Source organism: Pholcus phalangioides, unplaced genomic scaffold, assembly GCF_987345545.1.
Source record: "Pholcus phalangioides strain wild (caught in Gottingen) unplaced genomic scaffold, Ppha-v1.0 ptg000017l_1, whole genome shotgun sequence".
NCBI classification, from domain to species: domain Eukaryota; kingdom Metazoa; phylum Arthropoda; class Arachnida; order Araneae; family Pholcidae; genus Pholcus; species Pholcus phalangioides.
In genome coordinates, this window is record NW_028301610.1 from 24,354,439 (window position 1) to 24,373,412 (window position 18,974).

Sequence of the window (18,974 nt, forward strand, 5' to 3'; positions counted from 1 at the left end):
GCACTTACAGCTATTCCCGTTTAAATGAGGCTAGGAGGGCAGTGCTGTCTTAAAGCATGGGCCCACTCGCCAGGATTGATTTTTCTGAGGCCCTACCAAACAAATTCTCAAAAATTTCAACCAGATTTCATTTTTGTGAGGCCCCTCTTCGCTTGATGCCCCCGGGCCAAGCCCGGGTGGGTCCATGCTTTGAGACGGCACCGCCACCCGCTCACAGTCCGGGGGCCTAAAAAAAAAGGGCCCCACAAAAATGAAATCTGGTAAAACTTTTCTAGAATTTACCAGGTAAGGCCTTAGAAAGACCACATGGCCCGGGGGCCCATGATGCTCTTAAGACGGCCCTGAAGGATAGGGGGGCGCATTCTGATAACAATTATACAAAGCGTTGAAGATTTTAAAAAGATCAAGTCTTCTCTCCATGCTCAAAATATTCAAGTTCAATAGAATATGGTCTCTGAAACTAACGGACAAAACTTAAAACAATGTTTAAAAGGCATTTATGAAAATTTCAATTTTTTTGTAATTTTAAAATTTGTAAAAACAATTTCAGAAATCGTTTTTACAAAAATAATTCGAAAATAAGCATTTATGGCATTTTGCCTGAGAGAGCTTTCCAGGCTCTATAACTATATTCAAGTTCCGCAAAAGTGTGTGTCTGAATCTTTTAAATATAGATGGCAGCAAATGTACGAGGCGGAAAATAACTGAATAACTTTTTTTGGTGAGTGTATTAAATTATAATTAATTTTTTTAACTCTCTCTCTCTCTCTCTCTCTTCTTGAGATTTAACTTATTCAACCAAAAAATGGTTTATGGGACCACTGCTGTAGGCAACGTTTTTAAATCACCGTTATTAGTAGGCCGCCTACCACCAAAAAATGCGCTTTTGAGCATTTGTTCGCCGCAAAAAATATTTATTGATTGGTTATTAAAAAAAATTCAGTTGAATGCGTGTGTATTGCCCTCACCCACATGCATAGAGGTTTACTGCATGGGCGCCGTAACCATTTGAACCCCCAATAAATTAATCGAATAAGCAATGCACCTTCCCTCTCCTGCTTATGCGCTTGAGTCCAGTGCCGTCTTTAACGCATGGGCACGGCCTGGGGGCCTCGCATATAAATGAGAACTAATTGAAATTTTCAACAATTTTCCTGATAGGGCTCCAGAGAAACCAATTGGCCCAGGGGCCGCATGATGCTCTTAAGACGGCCCTGCTTGAGTCTTGTATATACGGGACGTCCAGAGACTTTCAGTCCCCCCCCCCCCCAATATTTTCTTCATGTTGGCGCCTCTGGTTTACTATAACACACTTTGGTGTATTGGTGTATCACACAAAAAGTAGCGATACCGAAAACTTCATCAACATTTTCGGTAATCAGGTGATAGGCCTACCAAATAGGCTACTGGTATTAATTGAATATTGCGAGCGAAATATTAAAAAATATCGATGTAGAGAGCAGTGCCGTCTTAACGCATGGGCCCGGGGGCCTCAAAGGAAGAGGGGCCTCACAAAAATGAGATTTGGTTGAAATTTTCTAGAATTTACCTTGTAGGGCCTCAGAAAAACCACTTGGCTCGGGGGCCCATGATGCTCTTAAGACGGCCCTGGTAGAGAGCGGTTTTCCAAAATGTCCTAAAGAAATATCGGATTTATCGTTGTATCGAGGGGAGCTTAACTATGGGGCTGACAGGGCTCCAGCCCTGGTGAGCGTGACGATTCTTACCATTTTTTGTTTTTTCACGCTTTAAATTCTCTTTCGAGGGACCCGTGAAAAGTCTGGTCAGGGGGCCGCACCTAGGAGGCCTTGCTCCGGAATGTGGGGCCAGGAGCTTAACATTAGACTATAGGCGATTCCAAACAAGGCTTGAAAAAATATCATTGTAGAGGGATTTATCTTAAAATCGAGTGTCGTTGTAGCAAGATTTCACTGTATATTTTAATCACCGGACACAGAATCAAAATATAATGAGAATAAATTAATAAAAACTTTGAACTGAGTTATTGTTAAGAAAACAGACATTTTCTGGAATTTATGCCGAGGTGAACTTGGAAAGAGAAGTCACCTGATCCCCGCCGGTACTCGAACCCAGGGCCTCTTGCTTTCCGGGAAAGCATGCTACTACTTTTATGACTGGAGACACGAACTTCCCTTCCTTATTTCACGCACTGTGGCGTGAGGCGCTGAAGTAGCGGCAGTAGTAGCGCCTCTTAAGGACAGCAAAATATATCAAGAAAAATATATTTTCTGGACTTAAATGCCGAGGTGAATTCGGAAAGAATAGTCCTTTGGTCTCCACCGGGACTCGAACCCAGGCCCTCTCCCATTCCGGCGAGAAAAAAACCGTCTATCTCTACCGTCCCACCTGGGGCCATTTGCTGAACTTAAGAGGCTACTAATGCTTCTACTTCAGCGTCTCACGCCACAGTGCGTGAAATAAGGAAGGCCGCAGCCTTGTCTCCATCCAGTGGCGTAAATGGTAGCGTGCTTGCCCGGAATGCAAGAGGCCCCGGGTTGGAGGCCAGCTGGGATTTTGTTTCCCGAGTTTGTCAATTTCTAAAGTTGGATATACGGGGTGTCCCATAAATTAATAGTTTAAAAATTGAAGAGATTGGTGTATGTGAATGCGATTTTTGCGGACGAGTTATTCCGTGAGGGTGGGGGGGAGTGGCACAGTGAACAAATTTAGTTCAAATTTGTTAATAGAGGGCACTGCACGAAAGGAAATCACTGGAATTATGGAAATCAGAGTCATATAAAATGCAGGGTGTACGATTAACAGCTCATTTCCGAAATTTTCTGTTTCTGGCACTATGGGCGGAGATACCGGAGGGGGGCGTGGGGGGACAGCGTCAAAAGTGGAGTCGGCAGATCTAAAGTATATGTGTATATATGAATTGACATCGTCATCATCGTGCCCCCCCCCCCCCATACTTCCAAGTCTATCTCCGCCTATGTCTGGCACTTACATAAGGTTTTCACTATGATGTTGACATGTCTGTCACGTATCGCTGGCTGAAGCGTTACGAACGTTTTGGACACAGAAAAGATTGAAACAAGGTTCACACGTCCAGAATTCTGTGATTTGCTTCTGTGCAGCACCCTCTATCTACAAAAATTTGAACTTTATTTTCTGTAGCAAAGAAAAATCCCTCTTTGTGTGACAATAACTTTTTCGCAAACCGCATTTAAATATACCAATTCCATCAGTTTTTATGAGTTTTTAAACTATTTAGGAATTAATGGGTCACCCTCTTCTAGAGTTTAGATCACTGTTTTTCAACCTGGGGCCATATGGCATCCTTGCGGTCCTGGGATGTTCTGGGGGGGGGGCGGCACGGGTGAAAATCAGATGAAAGGGGGAGTCCACAGGGAACTGTGAAAAAAATGAAGCTTCCAAGTGAAATATAATGGGCGAAAGTGTGACTCTACTTTCAGAATCTAGCAGAGTTGTTCATGGTACCAGGGCAACCTTAACCTATGTGACGTTCATTGCCCGGGGCTTCATGTCCATAGAGCCTACATGATGAGATCTGGTGCTATGGTGGTAGTAGTGAAAGTATGCAAATATGCAAGCTGTTACTCAGCGAAGTATGGGGACCCCTGAACATCACTCTGCCTGAAGACTCATGACGTTGAGACTGCTATGCATAGAACCTCAAATGAAAGAAGCACACTGAACTCTGAAAGCACACTGAAAGAAGCAGAGGATAGGCACGGATCCGGGGTAAGGATTTATCAGACCAGAAGGACTGATTTATTGCATAGGTTTTTTTGGATCGTTCCGTATTTTACAGAGACCTAGTTTCCCATATAATTCGTCTATTGGGTGGGGTGAAAAGTGGATCCGTGCTTGGCCCAGGGTTCCACAGATCGACTGTATTTATGAATTTTTTTTCATTACAAATTCAGTTCTGACTGCATTCAATTCAATAAGTAGAAAAAGTTTCAGATGAGGGGTAGGGGAGCCCTGGATAAGATTGGAGGGGGGGGGGAAGAGAAAAAAAATATGGTCCAAAGGGGGCTACGGGCTGAAAAACGTTAAGAAACACTGGTCTAGATGATTAACATAATTTTATCTACTATAAAATTATAAATAATTATTACTTTTGAATAAGACTCACAACAGATTTGTATCGTTATTTTGCTGTTATTTGTTTGAATTCAAATAGAGTTTGGCCTTTTATTTCCCTCTGATTGGCAATTTTTTGATGGTTAGCAAACAAATTTGGCAGTTTTAGGAAAAATTGGCAATGTCATTTTCTTAAAATAGTAACTATCCCCAATTTCTCGTATTATTTATTCGACGAAAAATGGTAAATATAGCAGTTTTTGGTAAAAAAATCCAACTCGCATAATTATTTCACTGTACATTTATTATTTTGGCCGAATGATTCTTCTGATTTTTATCTTAACAATAAAGCAATTTAAAATTACAATCCAAGCGTAAGACATATTGCGGTGTTTCCGATTTCAAAAATCTTATTAAGTAATCGAATTTGTTTTTTCTCGGTCTCAAAAGACTCTTTCAATACCATTTCCAACATTGAACGATATTGCTTTTGCTTAGATGTAGTCATATAAGTGAATGCTGACCGCAGGACATGGTTGAATCTTACAAAGTTTTCAAGATTTTTGCATAGAATATCTTTTTGTGAAACATAATCTAGATTTACAGCCCTGGGTAGAATATTTCGCCTGAATAACTTCGTGGTGTCGCATTGGTACTATCTGAAATTCTATTTTCGCGGTTTCTTAGAGGAATTCTCGAGTGACCCGATTTTTTTCTATTGTTGTGGCATGAAAAAACCCTCTATTCAAAGATTCGAAAATCGTTTTGCTGAATATCTCTATTCTTCAATATCTTTAAAATGTTTGTATCATATAAGTGCCACAAAAAAATTCATAAATATAGTTTTTTCGCGAAAGTTTATGACAAAATAATATTTAGTTTTTTTCGGATTGTATAACTTTTCAATATGAACTTATAATCCGTGGTTTAGTTTGAAATAGTTGATGAATCCCAAAAGTACAGTCTAGTTTTTAAGTTCGAAGGTCAAACCTCGACTAGGGGTTTCTCGAATCCCAGACAGTGCTTTAAGGTGTTAAAAGGTGTTATTTTGAACGTTATGATGCTTTGAGGGTTCATGAACGTATTCTTCAAGACATCATCAACGCCTGCAGCATTCTAAACATATGGTTCGGAATATTCATGTTTAGCATATTTGTGAAGTCTATGGTTCGAATACCATGTGATTTGTAAATGAGTGAAAATGCTCAAAAAAGAAGGCAAGGATAAAGTTTAAATCATAGTGTAATGCAGTGGTTCTCAAACTTCTGTTACCCATGGCTCCCTTGCCGAATAGGAGCCACGACGAAAACACTAGTGAGTAGTATAGGCAGCGGTATACCGGAAATGGACGGCCTTGACCACAGGTGGGCGTGGCCGTGTTGTTGGACGGAGGTAGTTTTGGAGGGGGGCGTGGCCATCATGATGGCGGCCATATTGGGTTCGTGTTGTTGGAGAGGGGATTTTCCCCCCTCCTGTGATCGATTCGTGTTGTTCGTCGAGGTGTGTTTTTGGGTGTCACGTGGCGCTACATGTCGATGACGTCATCTTTCAAGATGGCGTCCAGATGGTCGTGTTGTTCGACTATGACGTGACCCAGAGGGCGCTACTCATTTCCCTACAGAACACTTGGTGTCACGTTACTGAACTTGCGATCACGTGACCAGGCTTGTGTCCGAGATGATTTTTTTTCTAGGTTATTTACGAGGTGGCGGAGAGACAGCGGTATACCGGAAATGGACGGCCTTGACCACAGGTGGGCGTGGCCGTGTTGTTGGACGGAGGTAGTTTTGGAGGGGGGGCGTGGCCATCATGATGGCGGCCATATTGGGTTCGTGTTGTTGGAGAGGGGATTTTTCCCCTCCTGTGATCGATTCGTGTTGTTCGTCGAGGTGTGTTTTTAGGTGTCACGTGGCGCTACATGTCGATGACGTCATCTTTCAAGATGGCGTCCTGACGGTCGTGTTGTTCGACTATGACGTGACCCAGAGGACGCTACTCATTCAATCCCTCTCCCTACAGAACACTTGGTGTCACGTTACTGAACTTGCGAGCACGTGACCAGGCTTGGATGGACTTGTGTCCGAGATGATTTTTTCTAGGTTATTGCCGAGGTGTCGGAGGTTCCGCAGGATGATTCTCCATGTCGCTACTAGATGGCAGCACTGTTTTAATTGATTTTAATCATTTATTATTTTTTTCAAATGTAAAAGTGTTAGGTGGTCAAGCCCTGGGTTCGAACCTGGTTCCTCATGATGACAATCCACAACGTTGACCACTGGACCACCCGACACATACCAGTACGTTCCTTAATTAGCTATAGTATCTATTTATGCAATATTGTTGACCCCATACAAGAAATTGTTATCGTTAATAAAAATAATGTCCCACGTTAATTTTGCAATGGGTTGTAATCACTTGACAACGATATTTATCTGTTACCCGACATGCTGGTTGGTCACGTGACGCTGTTATCATTGGATACTGAACATGCAGTAACATGTCTGAACAATCACGTGACCTAGGTTGCGCTGCCGTCAAACATGTCGGAACGTGATTCCCGCGGTCGTTGGAAAATATTTACCTGCTACCACGTCACTGGTTGTGTTCTCGCTAAATCCTATTGGTTCTATGGGTATAACTTGTCTTCACTCGTGGGTATTATTAGATTATTTTCTCCAGCATGGCCCAGCCGCAAGGTAGCCTGCTTATATCCCACAAGGGACAGAGCGGGGGCCATGTTTGGTGTTTGCAATGGGTATTATTAGATTGTGGAAGGTTAGTATTTGCGCGTTGGCAACACGTCAAAAGTTGATTCTATTGGCTCCGTGTGACCACGTGACAACATTCGTCCAATCGCGTTCCCGTTTCATTAAAGTCTTGCTCGTGGTCTTCGCTTTTCGTCACTTTCCAGTCTGAACGCCGTTGGTTAAAGACGTATGACATGGCCGATTCGAGTCCACCCGCAAAGAGATTGAGATCTGAGGTAAGTTTATTTTCTATTCATATTTTTCTTCGCAAATGATTTAACTCTATTTTATTTCTAATGCTGAAAACAAAGCCTAATTTTTATATAATATGCCCTGATTTGCGATGCCCCTAACACAATTCTTTCTTACAGGACAAAATGTCAGAAGATCTGCTAAAACAAATGGCTCTACCCGATCATTCCTACCAGCTGGGTGACTCTGTCTTGGCGAGAGTTTGCGTCTTCAATGGATTTATCCTGGTCCACGTAAGGGAGTTCAACTGGTTGAACAACAGATGGTATCCAACCAAAGTCGGTATTGCCGTGGACCAAACTATTTTCAACTGTGTTATGGCGTCATCATACAAGATCAACTATGAACTGGACTATGCTACAGCTTCATCTAAAGTGATTGTGCATAAGGACGTTTACGCAAAGATCGGCCCTACAGAAAAGAATGTCACTATCGTGAAAGAGCGATTACACAATGGTGTGCCGAGCAAAAATTACATTAAATTGAGCCAAGACAAATGGTATAAGTTGGTTGAACTTAGAGATGACATCAACCTGAGCATAGAGTGTTTTCGTCTGGATCTATTGGATTTGGTCGTCTTACGGCGACTACGTGGGGTTCAACAGCTCGAGGAAGCCAACAGTGGATGAACAAAAAGTCATGCGAGACGACCTCCATGCTGCATTCCGTGAGTACATTGTTAAAAAAGGTGCCTTAAAATCGTTAAACTATATTGAGAAAACAAACGACCACAATTCTTTTCAGCTATTTTTGAACGCCGTGCAATGTTTTGATATATATGAATTTATTGATGTGTATCTGTCTAGGCAGCACTATGAAGTGAGCTGTGAGTTTTCAAATTCCATTAAGTTTACTGAGTTCGTTAACGATGCTAAACGACGTCTGGTTGATTAATTTGTTACAAGTACGTGAATAAATATTTATCCATTGAATTAAATTTTTGAGTTGGTATTTTATTTTTTGAGTGTTTTACTATTTATTTGACTGTAACTCAACAGAAGTTTCATTATACTTATGGATGGCGTTAAGTCTGTTTCATTCGGTCCAGTAACCGTTGTTGAAGTTGGTAATTATTGCAGGCGCGGATTCTGGGTTGAAGACGCCATTAGATTCAAACGTAAAGTTGAAGAGTTTGAAAAACTTTGGGTAGAAACTGTGAAATGGAAATATATACAGATCCAACAGAACCAGGAAGTTTTGGAGGAATAAATGCTCTGCATCGGAACTTGAAAGAAAGAGGTTATAATTTTTCTCTGAAACAAGTGAAAAAATGGTTAGACGGTAATGAGGCTTATACATTACATAAGCCAGCGCGAAAGAATTTTCGCAGGAATCGTGTTATCGTAGGTGGCATGAACGAGCAGTTTCAAGCATATTTAGCTGATATGCAATCATTGAGTAAACAAAATAGTGGCTATAAGTATATTCTTACTTGCATTGACATTCTATCTAAATACGCTTGGGCTATCCCTTTGAAAGATAAAACTGGAGAAGAGGTAACTAAAGCATTTAAAAAAATATTCAAAGACAGAATTTGTCAGAACTTGCAAACTGACAAAGGAAAGGAATTTCAAAACAGGGTTGTACAAAGATATCTTAAATCCAAAAACGAAATTTTTTTTTCACGAGCGAAAGCGAGAAGAAAGCTTCAGTGGTAGAAAGGTTCAACAGAACGTTGAAACAGAAAATGTTCAAGTATTTCACGTTCAAAAATACTCATAGATACATCGATGTTTTGGATCAGTTGATCAAGAGTTATAATAACACGTGGCATCGCAGTATCAAAATGAAACCTATCATGGTGACAGAGGAAAATCAGTCTCAGGTATGGCAAGAATTATACAAAGACATCCCAGGAGAGAAAAATATAAAATTCAAGTTTGCAGTCGGTGACACTGTTCGCATAAGTCGATCAAAGATGATTTTTGAAAAGGGTTATGAACATAACTGGACTCGCGAAATATTTACCGTAAAACAGCGAATAGGCAGAGATCCCCCTGTTTACAAGATAGGTGATGCTGATGGAGAACCTATTAAAGGAACTTTCTACGAGCACGAGCTGCAAAAAGTGAAACCTAGTGAATATTACCAGGTTGAGAAGATCTTGAAAAAGCGGAAACTTAAAGGCAAAATCGAATACTTTGTGAAATTCAAAGGTTACCCAAATAAATTCAACGCATGGGTCCGAGAGTTGAAAAGGATATAAAAAGACAGTAACCACTAAATTGTTACTCATTAGAAAAATGTCTTTCTTCCTAACACTACCCAGCGATAGTTCAGCTGCGTACTACCCAGGTAACACGATATCTCACTACATTATCCAACTGCCAAAACCGATTCATTTGTCTGGAGATTGGGAATGTGGGTTATCTGAAATAATTTACCCTCATTGCTGTACAACGTGACGGAAGGTTACAATCTTATAGGATTTGACTTGGGTGATGGTGAACTGCAGGGACGACATATTCCAGCTGGGAATTATGAAACAGTGTCCGATCTAATAAAAGGTATTGAAATCGAATCCTTCAAGAACAGAATTACATTCCACTACAACGACAGCTCTAAGAAAGTAAAAATTATCCTGAACGATGGGGCAAGATTACTGTTGAACACTGGTATTGCTGAACTATTAGGTTTTGAGCCTACCCTTCTTAAAGAAACCACAGAGAGTCCTTTCGTAGCAGACACAAATGTATTTTATCCTGTATTGTACATTTACACCGATATAATAGAGCCACAAGTGGTGGGAGACGTTCAAGCACCTCTCCTACGCGTAGTTAGAGATAAAGGAAGAGACAACGAAATAGTCAGTGCATACTATGACCGACCACACTACTTTCCTCTTTCCCGGCGAGTATTTCAAACCATCGAAATGGAGATAAGATCAAGTTCTGGTAAACGCATACCATTCAATAGAGGTAAAGCCATAGCAGTATTACATTTTCGCATTAGACAAATACTATAAAACTGTTAAATGTGCAAGTTCAAGATCATTTTGAAGTGAGATACGAAACTGTAAAGATGAAGGTTCCCTATCACTGCTGTACAAAATCGTTCGAACAATATTATTTGGAGCAAGCTGGAAGAGACTTACCATACTATTCTGGAGTTACGCTGCAGCGAGGAAATGGATTAGGCAACATATTCGGGAGTTTATTCCGAGTCGCCTTGCCATTTTTGAAGCAAGGAGCCAAAACTGTTGGCAAACAAGTACTAAGATCTGGAGCGGACATTGTGGGTGACGTAATCAAAGGAGATAAAGTAAAAGTTGCTGACAAGCGTCGTCTTAAGGAAGCTGGAAAAATTCTCGCCGAAAAAGCAGTAAACAAGACAAAAACAATGTTTGGTGAAGGCCTTAAAAGGAAACGTCGAAAGGCTCAACGCGTCATTTTTGCAAAGAAACCCAAACGGAGTACACGTGACATATTCGATTCGTGATGACTTACCGACTCAAAGATTCCCCCGAACTCGTGAAGTCCGAGCTGAATTTATTTTCTTTACCTGGCACGCAAACTGTAATAGAAGGTGGCAAATGGGTGACTTTTCACCCTATAGCAAATGTATCAGATGGAGGTCCCATAGAATTTTACATTTCTGGCAGTGGAGAAGAATACTTGGATCTTACACAAACCCTGTTATACGTCAAGGCCAAAGTGGTGAAAGGAGATGGAAAACCTTTGACCAAAGAAGACAAAGTAGGGCCTGTAAACCTATTTTTACACTCTATGTTTTCACAGGTTGATGTTTCGCTTAATGATCGCCTAGTGTCGTCATCAAACAATACTTACGCTTATCGTTCAATAATCGAGACACTTTTGAATCACGGTATTGATAGCAAGACATTTTTGCCCATTCGAAGGGGGGTTGGAAAGTATAAACGCCGTAACTTCCAGAATCTACCGAAAAAAAGGCAAGTTCCTTCACTATGTATCCCTCCGTCTCGGACTGGAACCCTTCGAAGTCAATTATTACACTCCCCATGACCGCTGCTGTTGGTGACTATCTGAATTATCTGGACTGGTAGACGTAGTGTATATCGTCTCGGAAAATACCGGTTTTTAGCCTAAGCCCCTCCTCCGTAACCGGTTTCAAATCAACTAACAAGTATCCATACGCCTGTTCAGTTGCGTCATCAAAAACCTCTTGTAATAACTTGCTCTTACCAGGATACATCTGCCTAGCTAAATGTTGTATTTGACTACGATCCCTAGGGCATTTAAATAAAATCAAATAATGGGCATTTAGGGAAATTTCTCTCATCTCACTTCCTTTATGGAAAAAGTTCTGGACTATGAACACCACCGACAGATTTTTATGATGACTTCCCCGTGTGAAAAGATTTGTTAACCGTTTATCGTTTCCCAATTCCGTCATCAAATCGTCTATAATAAATAATGTTCTTTGACCGATGTAGGAGTTGTAATTGTCGGGTAACCCCTCAACAAACTGAACTCCTGGAATTTCTTCGTAAAATGACTGGTGGACCCCATAAAACCATACTATTTCGGTAGGGAAAGGTTCTATCATCTGCTCTGCAAGTAGCTTGGACACAAACCTAGTTTTTCCACAAGATGTGGGTCCAGAGCATACTGCCGTAAAAGGGTGTTGAAGCTTCAGCACGTCCATGTCAAATGACAGTTATTGACATTACAGAGGTATTTATGAAAAAAATATTAAATTATTTTTGAAGGTGATCAGAAAGGACCCTTGCGAGTTACGTCATCATTTCACCTTAGGTTTCCTACCTATCTAGTATCCATAAGGAAGGGTAGAAAAATCCGGCAATAGCACACGCTTATCATAAACCAGACCATATTTTTTTTCTTCTTGCCGAGTAATGATTCTTCGACGTTTAGCATCTCTGGTGATTTTGTGGTCATCCACCACACTGAGCTTGGAAGTAAAGTCCAATGAAGTGACCAATCCCTTCATAGCTTCGTAGTTCAACACTTCGGAATTCTTGTAGTTCAGCGTGAAGCCGCGGATCTTGCAAAAAACCTTCCCATCAGACCTCTTATATGCATAATTCTTGGCTCCACCTGTAACAGAAAAAAAGATAAATTGAATTATTTTAATAAAATATTTTCGAGAGTAATGAATTTTTCATAAGATTGTTAAAACAATGACGACTTACCTGAAACGAATTCCGAAATCACATGACCATCAAGTTCGTCCGTGAAGTCACCGAGAAAATCTCCCAACTTTGGATCGTTCTTTCCATCGCTGGCATAAATTATCCTATAAAATTAAATAAAAAAGTTATTACACTGAAAATAAAAATACTTGAATTACATAAAATTATACAATGATGGGCATAAATGACATAAAATTATGTAATGAATAAAACACTTACGAATCTGTGTCGAAGTACAACAGATTAGTGTCCATTTTTTGCATTTCGGAATACAGTTTTAGTCTGGCCCATGCGGTGGTGAATGCAGCCAGGAAAACATTTGTTCTGTCTGTTTGGGGCAAGAACTCCGCTTTGTATTGGAACTGTACAGCAGCAACTTCGGGGGTGGGTAGGTACAGATCTTTCACCTGAAAAAAGTAAATATTATTAAATATTTTTCAAGAATTAATAAATATTTAAAGGATAAATCAAAAAAAAAATTACTCACCTCGATAGCTGGATCATTTATCTTCTTATAAAAATCTTCGACTTTTGTCACGTATTCAAGTTGCACCTTATTTTCTTTCATTCCCCAACGTCCCCAAAAGCTATAAAAGGAAAAGAAACCATGTTATTGAGAATAAATTCATGAGAGAATAGAATAGAAAAATGAACTGTAATTGTAAATACTCACCTATTGAGACATAATTTCGCCACTTGGCGACGACCGGGGTTTATCACTATATTTTCTGGATTTAACTTAACTCCTTCGACTTCCAAGTACTTTGATATGTACGCTTGTTTCTGATCGTCTGTGGAGACGTCTGAAGGCCAGCCAGAAGACTCTTGCTTAATTTTTAGAAATGCATCAATATATGGGGCAAAAAGTCCTTCTTTTATATCTTCAAAATGATACACCTAAAAAACAAATTAGAAAATGTATAAATGTAAAAATTATTCAGGTATATTACAAAATTATTCTGAATCTAAATAATAGTCATATGTTCCATCAATGTACCTCGTAGATTTCTTTGACGATGTAGCCTTTCTCTACTGTAGCCTTAATCTAATGGCGTCTTCAACCCAGAATCCGCGCCTGCAATAATTACCAACTTCAACAACGGTTACTGGACCGAATGAAACAGACTTAACGCCATCCATAAGTATAATGAAACTTCTGTTGAGTTACAGTCAAATAAATAGTAAAACACTCAAAAAATAAAATACCAACTCAAAAATTTAATTCAATGGATAAATATTTATTCACGTACTTATAACAAATTAATCAACCAGACGACGTTTAGCATCGTTAACGAACTCAGTAAACTTAATGGCCAGCTCACTTCATAGTGCTGCCTAGACAGATACACATCAATAAATTCATATATATCAAAACATTGCACGGCGTTCAAAAATGGCTGAAAAGAATTGTGGTCGTTTGTTTTCTCAATATAGTTTAACGATTTTAAGTCACCTTTTTTAACAATGTACTCACGGAATGCAGCATGGAGGTCGTCTCGCATGACTTTTTGTTCATCCACTGTTGGCTTCCTCGAGCTGTTGAACTCCACGTAGTCACCGTAAGACGAGACCAAATCCAATAGATCCAGACGAAAACACTCTATGCTCAGGTTGATGTCATCTCTAAGTTCAACCAACTTATACCATTGGTCTTGGCTCAATTTAATGTAATTTTTGCTCGGCACACCATTGTGTAATCGCTCTTTCACGATAGTGACATTCTTTTCTGTAGGACCGATCTTTGCGTAAACGTCCTTATGCACAATCACTTTAGATGAAGCTGTAGCATAGTCCAGTTCATAGTTGATCTTGTATGATGACGCCATAACACAGTTGAAAATAGTTTGGTCCACGGCAATACCGACTTTGGTTGGATACCATCTGTTGTTCAACCAGTTGAACTCCCTTACGTGGACCAGGATATATCCATTGAAGACGCAAACTCTCGCCGAGACAGAGTCACCCAGCTGGTAGGAATGATCGGGTAGAGCCATTTGTTTTAGCAGATCTTCTGACATTTTGTCCTGTAAGAAAGAATTGTGTTAGGGGCATCGCAAATCAGGGCATATTATATAAAAATTAGGCTTTGTTTTCAGCATTGGAAATAAAATAGAGTTAAATCATTTGCGAAGAAAAATATGAATAGAAAATAAACTTACCTCAGATCTCAATCTCTCTGCGGGTGGACTCGAATCGGCCATGTCATACGTCTTTAACCAACGGCGTTCAGACTGGAAAGTGACGAAAAGCGAAGACCACGAGTAAGACTTTAATGAAACGGGAACGCGATTGGACGAATGTTGTCACGTGGTCACACGGAGCCAATAGAATCAACTTTTGACGTGTTGCCAACGCGCAAATACTAACCTTCCACAATCTAATAATACCCACGAGTGAAGACAAGTTATACCCATAGAACCAATAGGATTTAGCGAGAACACAACCAGTGACGTGGTAGCAGGTAAATATTTTCCAACGACCGCGGGAATCACGTTCCGACATGTTTGACGGCAGCGCAACCTAGGTCACGTGATTGTTCAGACATGTTACTGCATGTTCAGTATCCAATGATAACAACGTCACGTGACCTACCAGCCTGTCGGGTAACAGATAAATATCGTAGTCAAGTGATTACAACCCATTGCAAAATTAACGTGGGACATTATTTTTATTAACGATAACAATTTCTTGTATAGGGCCAACAATATTGCATAAATAGATACTATAGCCAATTAAGGAACGTACTGGTATGTGTCGGGTGGTCCAGTGTTCAACGTTGAATATTGTCATCATGAGGAACCAGGTTCGAACCCAGGGCTTGACCAGCTAACACTTTTACATTTGAAAAAAAAAAATAAATGATTAAAATCAATTAAAACAGTGCTGCCATCTAGTAGCGACATGGAGAATCATCCTGCGGAAGCTCCGACACCTCGTAAATAACCTAGAAAAAAATAATCTCGGACACAAGTCCATCCAAGCCTGGTCACGTGATCGCAAGTTCAGTAACGTGACACCAAGTGTTCTGTAGGGAGAGGGATTGAATGAGTAGCGCCCTCTGGGTCACGTCATAGTCGAACAACACGACCATCAGGACGCCATCTTGAAAGATGACGTCATCGACATGTAGCGCCACGTGACACCCAAACACACACCTCGACGAACAACACGAATCGATCACAGGAGGGGAAAAAATTCCCTCTCCAACAACACGAATCCAATATGGCCGCCATCATGATGGCCACGCCCCCCTCCAAAACTACCTCCGTCCAACAACACGGCCACGCCCACCTGTGGTCAAGGCCGTCCATTTCCGGTATACCGCTGCCTATACTACTCTAGTGTAATATATACACAAGATCATCCGCGATTTTAAACGGCCCTCACGAGCGAGGTCCATCGTGCATGTTATATATTCAGGACTTCCTTTAACAATCTTAATCATCTGCGGATTTTGCCATCAATCATGAGTCATGACAGTTGGACAAAATCAAACCAAAATACCGAACCCAATCTCAGTCTCCTGCTGGATAGCAAGTTACTGCCGTTGAGTGGAAAGAAACGATGATATTCGGACCGTCAATTCCACTCAGCTGACAACGAATCTCTGTTGATGCCACATTTCTTGTGGTCAGGAAACAAATAACTGAGCTTATTTCACAGCTGCCAGGCAACTCGATCTTATTAAACATTTTTATCATAAGACAAGAAATGCATACACTGTCGACTTGATTTAGAATGGTGCTTGTTTGTGTGCGAATGATGACGATAGGCACTGTGCATGAGCAAAACTACGAATGCGAACGTTTTGATATTATTTTCTGAATGGCTCGTACTTGAAAAAATATCCTCGTACATCCCATTAAAATGCTCTTACACATCCATACCCAAAAACTTTTCTTTCCCCACGTTTCTAGAGACTACCACACTAGGCAGTACATTCTCTCTTTCATGGTGGTAAAACTGTAATAAATTTCCCAATGACCGAGGCTGCGAGTTATCTTCACGCACACACCAAGTGATAATGTGTGAAAAAACACCAGAAATTTACCGTCATAAGGAGGATACCCAAAATGACCATTATTTTAAACGAGACATTTTTGTATTTTTTTTGCTGTCCCAACTTTTTATGCTGTCAACAACTATATATATATATATAATTTTCGTGACCTAAAAATTTGATGTGAGACAATGTAATATGATGAGTGACATGCAAATTTATATTTAAAGAAAAAATTCACATGCCACTTATTTATCTTGTTCAACTTTTTTCCGTGAAATACAGTGTAACTCACTGCAATTTACAGCAGCACTTCATTTCGGGAATTGGCGGTTTCTCAACGATTTTAGTGACAGATGGCGATTTTGCTTATTTTTGATCGCTTTTCTGGTGACGATTGACAGGTGAAAATTTAGGATCTGAATCTTTGTGTTTTTCTCGAGAAAATATAAGTCTAATCATATAAAAACTACCAAAAACAATACCAGACCATAATTTACGTAATAAATGAATAAAACTCACGGAAGGTACAACAGGCAGACCGCATAACAACGTAGCTGAGAAGAAAATAAAAATATTAGTCAATTTTGCATAAAAATTTCTATAAAAGCAAATAAAATCAGCAAGAAAAGAAATAGAAAATTTCTGAAAATAACCACCAGAAAATTTTCAAATGCAAGATGAAATATCCGGAAATACATTACATTGGTCATGCAAACTTGCAGTACATAAAAATAAACACTCACCATAGGATGCAAAAGTTAAACACTTTACTGAAATCATGAACAAAGACAATAAGCATAATTTACGTGCTAAATTTTAAGACAAAATTTAAAAGTCACAGGAATAAATATTGAAAAATTAAAATAATACTCAAAGTTAATATGAATGCCAATTATGTGTAAAAATCATCATAAAAACAAAAAATGAGTAAGAAAGGAGAGAAAATTTCTAAACATAAGTCAAAAATTTTTTTGAATGCAACTTAAAATATCGGGAAATACACATTAGCCATGTAAATGTACAACAGTACATGGAATATAAAAACATGCACTCGCCATAGGAAAGAACGAGTGGAACATCGTGTTACGTTACAAAAATCAAACACGTTACTGAAATCATGAACAAAGATAATTTTCATGACTTTATTACTGTAATATCATGATGACTATAAATATACATTTTGAGTAACTTAGTTGTTCAACTTTTTTTCCGTGAAGTACAGGGTGGTCAAAAAGTCCGTAGAAACTTTAAAAATGAATAAAAACCGGAAAAAAACGAAATAAAACAGGGGCTAACATCGCTAGGTCACGGGAGTTTTTTTAAGACAGGAAAAAAATAACTAAAAAACAGCCGATAGGTTGCGCTGGAAAGAGAGACTTCGGTTGAAATATGCAAATGAGACGGTTATAAGAACTTGCGCTCCTAATCCACAAGCAGTTCACCGTTGTAAACCGTGTATGCGGACCTGCTGCTCTCTGCCGTTGCTGGACTTGTGACTCGCCTGCAATGTGTTATCCCCTGTGGTGGTGGTCATGGGGAACCCATACTGCTGTAATAAACGATTTCGAGCCATTCTGTTCGTTATTTGCGTATAAGGTACTTCAGCAAGATATGGCACCCGACAGTCCGAAATACCAAGATCAGGACGGTTAGGAAATCAACTCTTCCGAATCCCGATCCCCATTCAAAATTGAAGACTCCGATCCCCACCCACCAAATCAGAAGCCGCCATGTCCCATCAACATCGACGCGTCACTTACTGAGACGTCACAACGAAATTAGCATTTCCGCAATGAGCTTGATCTTTCCGCGTTTTCAGCAAAAGCGTCAGTGGATAACGGTCATCCAAGGAGGTAGTTTCGTCTCCTCGCTCGTCAGAAACTGCACTGAAGATGTCCGCCGCAGTAGTAGACGAAACGTCCGCTTCAAAGAAGCCTCGAACATGGCATAACAGCCCGAAAGGTATGAACATTATTAGAAACTTGTTTTGTTTGCCACATTTCTGCAAGGACGAACTTATACCGAATTCGGCATCGGGAAAAATATAGAAAAAATACATATTTTTTTACGTAAAAGTGTCATAATACGAATGTTTACCTAATCAAAAAAATTTTTGTAATTGAAATTTTTCGTCTACGACCAACGGTTGAAAAAGAAAAGGGCCAAAATTGCACTTCTTTTTGGACACCGATATTTCATCCATGTATTTCATGTTAATGCATTTTTCTGAAATGAGATTTGATTTCATGAGTTGCTCGAAGATTCTTCTTCGAAAGAGACATCTACTCATTACTGTATTCGTATGTAGATTAACGCGTACGAAAAATTTCATCAGCCGAAATTGTCTCATCAAAACATTGCGGATCTTAATATCTTAATTCACACTTGTATCACGAATTTAATTCCGAAATTCGCGTTTTCTACGTCTTTCGTTGAATTATACCGTGTTTTCGGTCACAAAATTAAATTACGATGACGTTAATCATTTCGCAGCATATTGTTTTAAAATTTTATTCACCAAAAGTTGCTGCAAGCGCTCACATCAACATATCGTTAAATTCAAACGCGAACAAGTCTCTACTTAGACGTACGAATAGATAAGTTTTACCCTGGTCCAAGATGCAATTAAAATTTTCTCATTCACCAGGTACATCTTTCTGAAATATACATTCGTAAATACTGTACTGATATCTCGCGCCGTGTTTTGAAATCGCGAGCCTTCTTTTGTACATTAGCTGAGCTCAAAGAAATTTCGTGTGTCCCA

The 18,974-nt window shown here is 39.8% G+C and overlaps 1 protein-coding gene and 1 long non-coding RNA gene across 2 annotated transcripts in view; both read right to left on the reverse strand.

Annotated features, from left to right (window-relative positions):
* Window positions 1-18,974, reverse strand: part of LOC149072586 (uncharacterized) — a 46,050-nt gene that overhangs the window by 11,231 nt on the left and 15,845 nt on the right. The window contains exon 2 of the long non-coding RNA XR_016194386.1: window positions 16,730-16,764. This is a non-coding gene — a long non-coding RNA (uncharacterized LOC149072586). The remainder of the gene's footprint in view (window positions 1-16,729; window positions 16,765-18,974) is intronic.
* On the reverse strand, window positions 11,820-12,470 carry LOC149072587 (uncharacterized). Its single transcript, XM_089247427.1, has 3 exons — window positions 12,427-12,470; window positions 12,208-12,311; window positions 11,820-12,112 (listed from the first exon to the last, which is right to left on the reverse strand). Exons 1-3 carry the CDS (start codon window positions 12,468-12,470, stop codon window positions 11,823-11,825), a joined length of 438 nt encoding a protein of 145 aa, XP_089103553.1. The 3' UTR covers window positions 11,820-11,822.